The sequence below is a fragment of the Mugil cephalus genome, chromosome 11 (genome assembly GCF_022458985.1).
Source record: "Mugil cephalus isolate CIBA_MC_2020 chromosome 11, CIBA_Mcephalus_1.1, whole genome shotgun sequence".
NCBI lineage: Eukaryota > Metazoa > Chordata > Actinopteri > Mugiliformes > Mugilidae > Mugil > Mugil cephalus.
In genome coordinates, this window is record NC_061780.1 from 8,948,807 (window position 1) to 8,964,001 (window position 15,195).

Consider the following 15,195-nt stretch of genomic DNA (forward strand, 5'->3'; position numbering starts at 1 on the left):
ATGTCCTGTTTAGTTTGATTTTCTACCAGCAGCTGCACTCCTTCTCTAATGAAACCGACTATCTGGGGGGTATTATCCATAAAACTATTTATGGGGCACTACACTGCTTGGCTGGTAATATTGCTGCCATCATCGTGTCCCTTGACACACACAAATGCTGCCGAACTGATGGCAAAACCGTCTCTACTGCGACACCACACGGATTCATCTCACTGCTCGTTCTCTGCGAGACATCACACTGAGTGACAGCGCTGGTGTTCACGGCGTTAATGCATCCCATTAAGCCACTACTAGTATAACTATGATTTTTATAATACCCAACACGTTTTCCTTCCACAGCACGGAATCATGTTTGGATTTCTCATTACCCACCAAGGTTGTTGCTCATTAATTCATCTTTGCATGTCTACGTTTGTTTGATGTTGAACCAAGACTAATCAAAATCCCCAAATTGTTCTAAACAAAAATTTGTCTATTAAATATGTTATAATACCAGTTTATATCTCAAATTAGTTCACAAAAGATGTAGGAAAGTTAACGTACCAAGACTTACAAAGTTATACTGTCACATTAATGTCTATCACATCACATCTACATCTACGGTGAACACCGATCATTTGTGGCTCATGTGGCCTTTCTCTTATTCATGCATACACACAAACACGGCCCCCAGGCTTAAGGTGAGCACATGTTTCCATCTGCTGATCCTTCGGAGCATTGCAATAATAGGCTGCACTGCTGCAGAGAGGCAGCCTGGATCCAAACACAATCCTGCTCTGAGCAGAATTTATTTGCATATTCCCCACAGAAAGTCTCTTCCCATTTTCCACATAAGCATGATTCACAGCTTTGTCATGGAAGAAAAGTGAAGAGTTGCGAGTTATTTTTGACCCACCTTAAAACAATTCAATAGGAGAATCTCGCAGAATATTTATAATCCTTTATACATTTCAATGGGAATTATTCAAACACCTCTGTCCACAGGTGACGCAAGTATCCTGCTGAAGAAATAAGAAAGTGAAAAATATAACAGCTCGCTACTTGTTTATTCTGTAACTTTTGATAATTTTAAAAAAAAATCAGCATAGTCCGCTCCCAATTTTATTTAAAAGATCAGGAAAAAAAAAATAGAAAAGAAATTGTAGATGATTTACAAAATATATACATTAAACCTACACACATACATAAACACTCAGACTTTCTGCATATACAGAGTTATACTCAAACATTTTTGCTTACAGTGGCGTCTAAAGGTCTGTGTCATCTCCAAGCACTGTACATTTGTGCAACTAAACTAAAATGAACTAAAATACTTCTCTGAAAGCTTTTATATATGATACTACACAGTGGCCAAAGAGGAGCCCCTCTGTTCTACAGAGGCAGCTTGACGCTTAAAATCTTTAGAAAAAAATAGAACTTTTTCCAGCAAGACGACGACTCAACACACGACATATCAAAGCTAAACCAAAGTGTTTGAAGATTCACTGAGATGAGTTGACTTGCATAGCTTTTCCTTTGTAGTTATCGGGCCATAACCACAATAAAACTCCGAAGCATAACTGAGGCCTTTCTGCACACGTGTAGCAATAAATGGACACCGCAGTTAACAGCAAACGTTAACGCAGGTTTGCCTTTCTGTAAACGCACTCCTTAAAATATTGCAATATTGTGAAAAATAAATCATAAAAATGTAAGTTTCTGTAACCTGACCTTCAGACCCCACTGTACATCTGGGTGTTCATGTATTTGCATATATGTGATGTATATATCGCATCATCCGTCACCGTACAACACAATTTCCCCCCACATCTGAATCAACATTGAACAGTATGTAAATGAGACTTCCCAAGACTGGGAGCAGCTACTGGTGACCATAATAACAGACACGAAGAAAAGTGAGGAAAAAAATGTAAAAGGAAAAAACACAATAAGAACAGACATAATGAAAATTTGGAAGCCATTGCATTGGTGATTAACAGTATATAAAACCTGAAAGGGGGGACTGATCAAAAGGCTACAAAGTACGATGACAATGGGACTATGGAAACATGTGGAAAGATGGACAGATGTGGGTGTACAGTTTAAAGTTAAAGTAGCTGGCTTGAAGACTTCAGAGTACACGAGCTGAAGCCTTAAATGTTGGACATTAAAGGTTACTCATACCAATCAGCAGTACTTTACAGTTTATGTACAGTGTGAACTGGGGCTGTACCGAGAAACAGTTCATCTCCGCTCGCTGCAACTCTCAAACACCGAGAATCACAACTTTTCTCCACTGTCGCAGCACTAAAACACAGGGAGCAGAAAACGTAACTTCATCAGAATTACAAACACTGCTTCAATGCAGGGTCACATCAGGCTGAGTGCCTCTTAGCAGCTCGTGCTGTATAATAAAGCTCTAACAATTGGACGACAAACGGTGGTTGAAAGAGAGCAAATCAACAGACTGCATTAGCAACGGTGAAAGAACCTGCAATAACGATTTCACAAACCAGATGGATCAAACGGCAACATATGCCACTGTGATGATGAAGAAAAGCTGAAATAACAATCTGAACCTGACCAAATAATAAACTGCATGAGTGATGCTGACAAACAACTAGAACCACTGAGTGTTGCAGCAGTGTTCGGTGTGATTTACTGGCTTCAACCCGCTTCCTTTTCCATGTAGTGTTTACCATATTCTGTTCACCCCGTGGACCTCTGCTCTGTCTCATCAACGGTGACCTCACTCATTCTTCAGGCTTTGCCCTTGACTTACGCTGTCCCTTTAAATCACTCTCTCTGCAGCCTTTAGCCATGTTCCATCAGAAGACACAGTACAGGCCACCGGCTTCGCATTGTCCAATTGTCCTTTCCGTTTACTCCATCCACCTCTTTCTATCTGCCTCAGCTCTGTGCGTTTGCCTCTCCCCCCACATATTTATATGACTCATTTAGAATAATAAAGTCCCCTGCGCTGTTCTATGCCTCATCTTGCTTAGACTCCATCGCTCCTCCGTTTCTGCTGTTTCTGTATCCCAAAGGGAAACTTGGTCCATTGTTACCAGATCCCTCCCCTGCTTCGAAGCTCTTCTCTTCCAGCGGTTTGCCGATCCAGGCTCCGTAGCCGTGGACGCTGAGAGCTTGAAAGAACTGCTGCTTGGCCGTCTGAAAGGACAAGGCGGACATCTTGGCTTGGGTGTAGGAGGGCAGGGAGAGGAGGTGAGTGTAGCCGCTCCGCTGGCACAGCGAGCGAAACAGACAGAACAGGTTGGACTTGGACACGCGGGACACGGCCAGTTTGTTCCTGGATGGAAGACATTTGAGGGCACATTAGATGATTGTCAATAAAAAAAAACAAAAAAAAACAAAACCAAAAAAAAAACAGCAGCAGTCTAGAATAACGTCATGGTCTGTCTGGCCGGCTGACGTGACACATTGTTTCCTCTGAACATGAGGTATTTCCTATTCAACTACTCCACTACACTGCCTGCTGCTCACTGTTTGGAGTGATTTAATTAAAATTCAATGAAGCTTTTGGTAATTAGTGAGTTTAGAATAAATTGAGCTCTTGAGATTATTGAAAACATTGTGTACAACATAGTTCAGTGTCGGTGATACAGTGTAATTTTGATATTATTTATTGCTAGTGGTGTATAGAGGATATGCACATCACTGCATCCAAAGTCTCCGTGGTTACGGTCACCGAGTGGCAAAAAGTGATGGTTGAACATGGAGATTAGCAGCATTACTTTGAATCGTAGGCTTTAATAGCATCTAAATTTTAAAATTAATTAAAAAAAAAAAAAATGGGGAAGAACTGTTGTGCGATTGACTGAACCAACAGATTTGAAAAAGCAGTCAGAGAAATATTTTTACAGATATCTGCCAAAGAAAAGAGAAGTAAATGGATCGCTGCATTAGGAGAAACAACTGGAATCCAGGCACATAAACCTGGTGGTGTGGTTCTCACATTGTGTCAGGTAATATTCATTTATGCTGTATTTTTTTGACGAAGTCATACCTTAAGTTACTTCTTAAGCAGGGCTGTCACATAAGTTTGTCGACGTTGCTGCTTTGGTGTAGTTACAGTAACTATTTCAGTTCCAACAATAAATAACAATAAACAGAATATTTGCGATCACTTATCGTCATCCTTTTAACGCCCGGCGGTTGGACGCTACAGTATTATCTGGATTACTTCTCAGTAAAGGTCTTAGCGCTGAAATGAAAAAAACTTAAACCAACTGAAACTGCGCAGCCCCAGGCAGCAGTGACGTAAATGCATATCCTCTACTATGTAGTGTTAGCAGCGGATCAAGATACAAACTATCACAAACTGAATTATCATAACCAGTTAGATGCATAATACTAAATTAAGAATTTGCCTAATGAACAATCTGCTGTATTGATGTGTGACTCACAGGAGCAACAAGACTTTGTACAGAGACCTTATTCTACGTACCCGTCTAGTTTTCCTTTGGTCCCGTCCAGCACCTCCACACTGTGCTGGTCTGGAAGGCTCCAGTTCACACTGGACTCCTTGGTCTTTCCTGTGTGTCGAGTGGAGTCGTACACACTCACTCTGCCCACCTTCATTTCAGCCAGGTAGTGTGGGGGAAGGGATGGGAACAGAGAGCACATTATATTCATATGGGCTAATTCTGCCCCGAATGGAAAACAGCAGTAAAAAATATATCACTAAATAAAACCAATGAATAAACTGACCTGTGTGTAGCTGACAGCTATTGTGTTGCCCAGTTTCCTGTTCTCGCTGTAGTGACCTACTGATTTTTTACTAATTGATTGATGAGCCAAATTTAAATAAAACGGCCGATGTAAAAACAAGTGCTGTGCAGGCTGAAATATGAGCGCTGGCAGCTTAATTGGGGAATTTAGCCAGAATGACCTCAGTGTTCCTGATTAATGCCCGAGCGTGACATTGACAAAAACTTGTGCGGTTACCTCAGGGTGGTTCAGCTTGAAGGGAGGAGGGAGGCTTTGGGTGAATGTGTCACCGTCCCTGGCCAGCCGACAGCAAACAGCACGTGTCAGGTGACCGTGGCTGTACAGATAGCCTGGTGGAGGGTGTAAAACAGAAATCGGAGTCAAGAAGCGATGCACAAGCGGGGGCGATCACCTTTCACCGACATGAAATTCCATGAGGAGTCGTCACATTGTCTGCGCTAATGACATTGTTCAACCCATGCGGTGTTTTTACCAAGGGTGATGGACTTCAGGTAGATGGGATGCAGGAAGTGAGTGAGCAGCGCCCCCTGCAGGCCCAGAACATTCCAGCGCAGGATCTTATCACTGCAGCTCATGGTCCGAAGCCTTTCGCCGTGCTGGATGCCGTCCCAGGTGGGCACGATGGCACTCGACTCGACCGGGATGGTCCCCTCACCTGGCAAAGGCAACAGTAAACGCACATGGACAAATGTCACGTTTGTTGGTTACAGACTAACCAGGATGTGCGGCCCTTTGCTTTCTTGTCATTTCATAACAGATGGCGTGAGGTGAGTCTGAAGTCTCACCGTTTTCTACTTTAGTGCGAAGCTTTCCCTGTTTAGCATTCTCAAACAGAGGCTGGTGGCCCTCGACTTCATCCCCCGTCTCACTGCATGACTTATCAAACAGAGCGCCATCTCCACAAGGTGCCGTGCTATGAATGAGAGAAACAGGAGAGACTTAAGGTATTGTCATGACCGCCTAATTTAGAGGATGGGGAAGAAAGAGTTGGGGTGGGAGCAAGTACAATGCTATAGAAAATGTTATGATCTGATAGTGTCATCACCTGATGTACAGGTGAAAGGTGATGTCTGATTTGATCCGCAGTTTCTTGTCCTCCGCCGGCTCAAATATACTGTCGTCCGCTCCATCGTAGTGCTTCAGCAGCTCACTGTACAGGAATCTGAGACGAAAGGAGACAGTGTTTAAGAATAATAAATAAATAATGTGTGGCAGACTGGGTCACGGAGAAGACGGGGTATTTTTAGAAGTGGACGAGGACCATTGATAAATGAGCGAGGCAGCCATTCCTACCGGACAAATCCTCGTCTGGAGATGATCTCAGCGTGGCAGTCATTAACGGTGTCCCCTTTAAGACTCAACTCCTCCCCTTTGACACAACGGTTTCCTAAAAAAAGAAAAAAGTAAAACCAGAGACACGTTCAATGTCAAAGACCCCAACAATGCAACGCCTCTCGGGTTCTGCAGTGACCTCGTTCTGCTTTAGCTTTGTGACAGTACATGCCTCTGAGCATAAAAAAGCCAACAAACTAAACATCACGAAAAAAACTGCAGTGACAATGACAAACCAATTGCTTCCGTTGCTACACAATTCCTGAAACTTCTCACACATCTCACTCGTTTCACCGGCTATATGCTCAAGTTAAGGGATGTACCAGTTCCAAGGCTGACAACCGTCCCCAGGCCCTCCCCCCTCCTCATGATGATGGTGGCCAGAATCTTGCGTCCGAGAAGGCTGTGCTGGATACGTGTGGTCAGGGCATTGAAACGCTGGTGACTCAACATTGCTATCTGATCATGCAAAGTGCTGCCGCTCACTGGCAACTAGAGGGATGTATATGGGACAAGACAGACAGGAAAAAAAAAGAAAACAAGGATTATTTATTAATAACTTGTTGATGTATTCTACTCTCAATTAAAAGACACAAAAAGACTAAATCAAAGAAAAAAAGAAAATGCAAATTCACAATGCAAAACTGATTTGCTGAAACAACTGGTTAGAAAACATGCATAAATAGATGATGTTTGTAATGTTAGTGTCCTACAACTTGAAATACAGCACTGCTTCATCAATAACTGATTCATAAAGTAGAAACTGTTGCCGAGTTAAACACGGTAATGTATTGTAATTCACTAAATGTATGTAAAAATGTTTAGTTTCTTCCATTTTTCCAGGATAGGAAGTGATACGTGTAGATGTCACCTTACAGACATTTACATTAGTTTAAGCATAATCCTTCAGCAGAGTAAACTAAACCTGCAGCTATGCTCTGCCGTTTGACTCATTCCATTATGTACGGCCTTAATCTCATGTTGAACCAGAGACAGCTCTTTTGAAGTTCAGCTTCTAATATTAAATGTGTGAAAACACTGAAGTCAGTACCTCAGCTGGGATAAGCTCTCCGGTGCGAGCAGCCCTCTCGGCTTCTCCAATCAGGACCCGTAGAGCAGCATCTGCTGCTTCCTGCTTCCCCTGCTTTTTGTTGGACGCACAAACCGGAGGGAACCAGCGTCCACCCAGCTTGGCCTGGTAGGTGAACCTGGGCAGGAGGGGGGAAAGAAGAGAGACTTTGAAGAGGGTTTCACCCTCACTTCACAGACCAAACATGTCACAGGCACCATGGTTAATTTGAAATAAGATAAACACAAATATCAAATGGGTAACGAATAAATGGGTGTAAAGTGTGGATAAAGAGAGTTTTCTACAACTCGGGGGGTCTGAGTAGTGGGGGGTGATCTATAGGGACAGTATCATGATCCACAATCTGAATCATAATTCAAACAACAATACAAATCCTTTCATTTAAGCTCAGTGATAAAGGCCAAACTAACAATCAGGCTGCGCGCCATTATCCAGAGTTGACATTTACGACGATTATCTGCATTATTTTATTCTCAAGTGCAACACACACAAGCCAAACGGAAAAAAAAAAAAAACATGTTTATCCTTTGTGTGCGTGTTAATCGTGTGCCTTTGTGCGTTCATGCAGCTCACACATACTTGGGCTCATGCGGCGGCCCAGACTGGCCCACCAGGCGGATCTCCGCAGCAAAGCCCCGGGCCCTGGCGTACTCCAGGAGACCTGACACTGCATTGTTGTTCAGGTGGTTGATAAGGTCTCCAACCCCCGCCTCATGGGCCGCCCGTAACTCGTCGGCGGTGAGAGGAGGCAAAGAGGGGCACGCTGTCCCAGAAGCACCCCCGTCGCTGTCGCTCGAGGTGCCCAGGGGCAACTGAGGCTGAATGAGAGAGACGTAACAAGTTGAGTGAACGTAGCAGTGACAGTGTAACGTGACAAAGTCATGTCTTTGAGCCTGAATGATCTGTTGGTTTTTAAAATACGATTCCGCTCATTTTAGGAATATGCAAATCTCCATATTTCCTAACAAATGATCAGCGTCACTCCGCTCACTCCACACCTTGTTAAGCTGCAGTTTCCCATCAGCCATTAATTCTTTGACAGCCTCCTCCGCCGCCAGCTGGCGAGCTGCTTTCTTGCTTGGAGCTGAGGCCTCAGCGAACAAGTTGTCTCCGACCTTCACCCTGTACATGAACCTGAGCACAGGACACAGAAGGTGAAAAGGATGTAAGAGAGGAAGGGGAGAGAATTATTTCGGTTTGTAACCGAGTCCACACACGTGGCACACTTTGTTGAGTCATTACTCCACATTCACATTTAGATAACTAAGCCGATGTGCCAGGGTCACCTTAACCTTAGAGCTTATTGTGTACTCAACGGACCAAGATAGATACATGGCACTTGTTTAGTAAGTGATGAGAAAAAAAAAACACGAGCCATCCAGATGCCTGAAGGGAAGGATTAAACAGAAATAGTGATAAATACTGGATAGACAGAGATTATATTGTGTCTTTATCAGATGACTTCAGTACTCTGAACATACTGACTATAAATAGTTGCTTCTTGAAAGCAAAAACACGCGACCACTAGAAAACTTTATCTATGAGCGTGCAGTTTGGTTGAGAACAACATCCAAAAGCACAGATCCAGATGGAAGTAAACGAGTCAGTACCTTGGGTCATGTGGTGGCCCCGCTTGCCCAATGATGACAAATTCAATAGGGTTCCCACTGCGTTGGCTGTACTCCATCAGGACAGAGACTGGATTCTTCCCACCAGGCAGTGAGCGGGACAGGGGCTGCCGAAGTCCCTCTGCTATCCCTTCCACATTACTGGACCCATAAATTGCCCCCATGTTTTCAACTGCCCCCTGGTAGAGAAAGACAAAAACATATAACACAACATGATGTTTTTTTTGAGGCATTACTTGGCGAATCTTATTAGAGCTGTAAAATGTGTGCATCATTGCAGACACAGTATTGCATAGATTATACAGATATATTTGTTGTGTGATAAATCACAGGTGCATGTTGTGACTAAAGTTGATTTACTGAAGATGCAGAAGGGAGGCTTTCACGGAATAAAAAGTAACTTACGCTGGTTTCTGGGAGCGGCTCTATCCCTTGGTCTATGCTCGTAGCATTTCCCTCATCCCCTGTGCATGTTCCTCCCTGCATTTCCCCTATAAGAATACGCAGTGTGGCAGCAGCAGCATCTTTTTTTGCAACCTTCTTACTTGACGCCTCGGCAATAGGAAATGTTCTCCCATTGAGCATCACCTGCATTCGGAATCTAGACGTAGAAAACGAACACGCAAACACAATGATCTTTTCATACATTATTCATTCAAGAGCTACAATTTACCAATACAGATTTCCATCGTTAGGTGGACTTAATTGTGGCACAACTACTTTTTATGGAATCATCACTAACCTAGGGTCGTGGGAGGGACCTGTCTGGTCGAGGAGGAGGAACTCACAGTTCTGGCCCAGATACTGGGCATATTCCATCAGGCCACTGACGGGGTTCTTCAGCCTCACCTCCTGTAATTTGGCCCACAGGTTCTGGGGAGGCGGGGCAGCCAGTGACACAGCAACAGTTCCCATGTCTTTGGCCTTTTCTGCATCCGTCGCTTTGCGAATGGCATTGAGGTATTCTGGGATCTCATCGGTGGCCCACTGTCCCTCGCTGGTCTCTTCATCTTTGCAGGAGGAAAAGGAGGGGCGCTAAAGGCAGCAATGGGATGAGTAAAGTGAGGTTATTATAATAATATAATAATAAAGCATTTTGCAGAGTCAGATGAAATGATTAATTGTGTTCTCATTCCTGATGGGTATTAGCCATTGACTGTATATACTATGGACAAACCCATTGTGACGTCACCCATTGATTCTGAACCTCGAAGAAAGTGGGCGGGGCCCTCGGTAGCCATGTTGGATGTGCTTTACCCCACCCACACGTGGATATTCCAAATATGGACATGGGGGTCATGTTAAAAGACACATTTCTAAATTCATAGCAAAGCACTCATTCATGAATAAATAACGTGTACAAACCAAAACATCTTAAATGTACCTACCACTTCATTATGACCTTGCATCCAACCTTCTGGAAGTGGCAGTGGTTCAAGGCCTGTTAACTGTGGTAACGATGATGACAAGAAGGTGGACCCTCTTTCTTCTGCATCTCTACTGGTTTCCATCTCCATCGGACCCCCCGCCGTTGTGGTATTTTCTGCAGCTTTCCAACTCTGCGGATGTGGCAGTGACTCAAAGCCTGGTAACGGTGGTAGTGCTGATGGCAAGAAGATGGACCCCCCTTCGTCATCGCCTCTACTGGGTTCCACCTCCATCTGACCTCCCTGAGCTGGGGTGCTCTGTGCAGCTTTGAGGCTCCTCTCCATCTTTTCTCTACGGCGGAAGGAGAGCTCCCACGTGGGAGGGTTGACTTCACCGTTCTTGACAACTTCGCCTTGCTTCTCCAAGGCGTAGAGAGTGGGATTGACCTGCTTCGCACTACGAAATCCAACATTTTTCGCTATGACGAGAGCAGTTGCCTCTCCTGAATTCAGGAGGTACTGCAAAATGAGTGATTTCTGGTCTGCCATCATAGCAACCGTGAGCTCCTGATCAGGGGAGCTGGTCGTACTGGGATCTTGTTTCTTGTAGTGTGCTGACGACTGGGATTCTTCACAGTCAGATGAGGAGGAGAGAGAGATGTTAGAAGAACTAAATTCAGACTCAGAGTCGTCTTCTTTGGCCTCTTCCCGGTACGCTGTTTCTGGTTCAACCCGGGCTTCAGGTTTTTGAGGGTGATCACAGCTGTCCCATAGATGCGAGGATGGACTTCTCAGTTCAGAGCGTCGATCCTCTTCAACTCTGAGAAGTTCTCTGTACAGAGTCCACTCGGGAGGGGAGTCGCCTTGTTTGGAGGCTTTCTGTGAGCGTTCCAATGAGTAGAGAGCCTGGTTCACTACCTTTTTGGGCAAATGAAGTTTTCTGGCTAATATTTTAGCAGAGACACTCTCATCTGGCTTCAAAGCAGTCAGAGTCCTGTGTACCTGGTCCTGTATATCTGGTGTGAAAGTGATAACTTTTGTAAAGCTCACATTTGCTGAGCTTCTGGAGGGAAAATATCTGTCAAACCTATCTCCTCCTCTGTTAAGCCTGTCACGCTGAACAGACAAATTCTGAAAATTGTCACACAATGATTCTGTTGGGGCACACGACTGTCTATTGGAGTACGGGCTCTGGGTTCTACCTTGTAGCTGGTTTTGATTCAAGTGTCGAGAGCCTTGAGTGCCTCGTGAGTATCCTGCACCCTGCGAGTATGAAAAACTCTGGTCATGGAAATATCTGCCTCGTCCCCTAGGGCTGCTGTTGGGATTTGGATACCTGTTGTACTCTGACTGGGACTGGTATGAGGAACTAGGTGGCCTGCCGCGTACCACTCCCCCTCCTCCACGTGGACCTCCTCGGAACTGTGGTGCCTCAGAGGTCTGTCCTCTCAGAAACTCTACCTGTCTGTAGTGAAATGAATTAGGACTTGGGCTGGCACTGTGATTTTGGTTGTGCGAACTATCAAGATGGGCAGCAGCGTTGTAGTAACCTGGATGTTGAACGTGCTGGGGGCCAGCTCTGGGATGGAGTGGGGCCAGGTCAGTTCTAAAGTAATTCTCCTTGGCCTGCAAATGGGGAGGTGGATGTCTCTGGTAATAGTGTTCTCTGGAAGGCCCTCCTCTACCACTGCTCATAGCGCAGGGGTTGAGTACAAAGCGGGCCGACGCAGCTGACTGCACAGCTTCTGTATTATCGTAGGTCCGTCTAGCACACAGAATACCCAGATGGAAGAAAGGTCCGGCCAGCTGCACTCTGAGAGCACCTGAAATACAAACAAATGACAAAGTCAATAGGATTTTAATAGCATGTAATAAATAACAATAAAATAATTGAATGGTGGACAAATGAGGAGCAGCCGGGAGGTAAGGAGAATCTCATTCCAGCCAGTAACACAAATTCAGACTTCTTGCCGACAGCCCTCCAACGTGCTCAAGTGTCCTCGGATGAGTCAGTGAATCGACATCTGCTCCAAGGTCACAATTTTTAGCAGCACCCTACACTACGTTCCTAAAACGCAATGTACCACAGAGTGGACAATAAAAGGCGTGGTTATTAATGAGGGTGAAGATCATGAGAAGGGGACAAGCTCTGCCATACAGCGACATCACCAATGCACATCTTCAGATTATAACCCTGTCAGTCTATGAGGATATTACAGTGTGACACAGTATCTCTCCCAGGAATCCTGAAACTTAATCCTGGGGTAAGTGGAAGTTGATTAATTATTCAGACCTTCTTTTGACTATTCTGTATTATTTCTAAACTTACAAATTACTGCTGGATCTGGATACACAGCAGAGGGGAAAAATGAGACAATGATGCAGACACAAAGGACAGTTCAAGGATACAAGAACGTACAAGTAAGTGACAAGCTGTGGACGGAGAACCCTGCAGTTGCTGAGCTGACAGTTCTGACCACAATACTATTTTTTGCAAAGCTATGTTCATTTCCTTCTCCCAATACAAACACACAATTTGAAAATCTCGACCAAGCTGAATCTAAAACAAGACAAATGGACTTGTGAAATGTTTTGAGAAACCTCAAACAAACCCATTGCCTTGTTTTAAATAAACCATGAGCCGAATAACTGCAAATCTCCCCCAACGTATCACCAAGTTTAAACGTTTATTTTAAACTGCATCGTCCAGGTTTCCAATATGTTTTATAGCAGAAACACTATTGATTCCCGTCTCAAGTGTCATATCCGACAACACTCGGTAATGTCCATCTCAGAGAGACTGACAACAAGGGGACACCCAATACTGAGTCACATTTCATCCCCTCTGGCCCAGTCAGCATCACTTACTGCATGTCCCACAGGGCTGAGTAGGGATGAACAACACAACATTAATAAAGTATACACCATAGTGTTGGTTCAGCGCAGTAACAGGGGCCGACAAGGCTGGCAGCCCCGGGGGCCAAACAGGGCTGGAGCTGACTCATCTTGACCCTGATGCAAGGCAACGTTGGACAGCCAAAATAACAGCTCTGTGTTTTTCAGACACGAATGTCACGATGCTCTCAGCTGTTGCGAAGTAGGTCAAGACTCACGTCTTGAGAACTGATAAACCAACTCTTCTGGGCTCTTTGATCTAGCATGTCAACACGCACATAAATACTACAAATGGGCACGCAAACTGTCCACGCTCGCAGCCTCGTGGTCGCACGTGGATTTGTGGATCTCACCTACGGATGTTTAAATCAAAGCGGCAGCGAGGAGAAAAAGTACGTTTTGAAGAGTCTCCGATGACTTCGAGCGAGACCCACGCTACAGAGCTGGCACGGAAACCCGCAATCATGAAGCTATCCAAAAGGCCTAATTGGTGAGGGGTGTTTTCCAGCGCGCCGTGTCTTCCGTCTCGGATAAGCTGAGGTCCGCAGGCTCCGCAGTTAAGACTCAAGTGAGGTCTCTCGCTTATAAACGCCGCACGAGCTACAATCAAACGGTGTCAAATTGGTGTTGCTCAAGTGTTACACCACGCAAGGGAAAGCGTGCAATCAGTTGAAGTGAAAAGAAACCAAGTCCAAGAGGCACGGGGTTAAGTTTCGATTTCGTTTCTTGGGAAAATTCAGATTTTCGTGTTGTGTCACGTGACCAAAAGCGGCACACGGGAGGAGCGAGGTCCGTTGATAAAGTGTTTGAGTAGTAGTGAAAGTTGTGTTGGTCTGCATATTTTTTTTTTTTTTTACGTACAGAGGTCGGCCTGTTGTGAAAGATTCAAAGTTCCTGTATTACAGTGAGCCTTCAAGGGCATCCTCTCCTCCATGCACACTACACCACCGCGAGGAGACATCACATGCTCAGATCACATTCTCACATTAAAAATAAAACAAGGGGAGAAAATGATCGAATCTGGAGGTAATGTAATATATTTGGGTAGATACAAATATCACTCCAAAACGTGGTACTTTCACTATGACACCTGGATGCTAGTAACGGAATTGTGATAAGAAGGAAAAATAACATGAAAAAGAAACCGCAACATCACTCTCGAGACTAATTTCCCACCACTTAGGTTTGAGCAATTGCTCAAAATTGTATTATATTCATTAGAGAGGTAAATTACGACAGAACTTAGTCAAATCAAAATTAGTTTTACATTTCATTCACGTTAAAATGATTGAGCTGTGCTTACAGTCTTTTACTTTTACCCATAACTAATTCATTATTTTGTATTATAACACAATTAAAACTATTTAGCTGTATTGTATAGTATCATCAGAATGTATAACATCACAAACTCAAACAATGATAAAAGTTAAGTTACACCTAGCTATACGACCAGTTGAAACAAACTTCAATGAGGTGTATCCGTGTCAAAAGAAATAATAATAATAAAAAAATGCTCAATTAGCCTTTTCAGAAAGATTAAGGTTATTTTAGGGGAGTTAATTACCACAAGGGCAACGGATGAAACCCAGACAGCGTCGCTGTTATCTATTGCTTTAACCTGAAAGACAATGCTAATAAAGAAATAATTACGCATAACACAACACTATAACTTGGCTACAGGTTAAGCAAATGCATTAGCTGTCGACTAGGTTGTTTTTAACTCACGCGTGTCAGGGTGAAACGAGATTAGGAGACAAAACGTGCAGCTAAAAGCAGCCAAGTGAACATCAGCCCTCCTCCAGCTAAGCTAGCTGTCCTGCTAGCTCTCCATTAGCCTCAGTGCAACGCGATGGCTCTGCACCATTTCCAGCGGAGACAGTTCACAGTCTGTTAACAGCAAACTGCTGCTCACACGCACAAGACATGATTTAAAGATGAGGCCTAGCCCCAGTGAGTTACCTCAACTCGCCGCCTGTCCCCACTGTGGCCTCTTGTTGCTGTGTAATATTTCAATGCAGCGCAAGAAACAATCAAAGTACTGGTGCACGAAGAAGTGACGCGTTTGATTATGCGACCAACACAAACAGCTACACGTCGCGTGTGAGTGACGCAAAACATGGGTCAGGTTCCAATAGTTTTCAGCAGCATCCTT

At 44.3% G+C, this 15,195-nt stretch overlaps 1 protein-coding gene across 2 annotated transcripts; it reads right to left on the minus strand.

The window, feature by feature from the left end:
• Nucleotides 1-1,027: 1,027 nt before the first annotated feature.
• adar (adenosine deaminase RNA specific) lies at nt 1,028-15,118 on the minus strand. 2 transcript variants are annotated; one of them, XM_047598823.1, is made up of 16 exons: nt 15,003-15,118; nt 10,170-11,971; nt 9,524-9,816; nt 9,187-9,382; nt 8,764-8,960; nt 8,152-8,287; nt 7,733-7,971; nt 7,115-7,271; nt 6,387-6,555; nt 6,025-6,118; nt 5,777-5,893; nt 5,517-5,644; nt 5,204-5,386; nt 4,948-5,060; nt 4,448-4,575; nt 1,028-3,289 (listed from the first exon to the last, which is right to left on the minus strand). In XM_047598823.1, exons 2-16 carry the CDS (start codon nt 11,841-11,843, stop codon nt 2,965-2,967), a joined length of 4,149 nt encoding a protein of 1,382 aa, XP_047454779.1. In that variant the 5' UTR covers nt 11,844-11,971; nt 15,003-15,118; the 3' UTR covers nt 1,028-2,964. The 2 variants fall into 2 exon arrangements, with proteins under 2 accessions (XP_047454779.1, XP_047454778.1); XM_047598822.1 differs by lacking the exon at nt 15,003-15,118 and adding an exon at nt 13,397-14,290.
• Between the last annotated feature and the right edge of the window lie 77 nt (nt 15,119-15,195).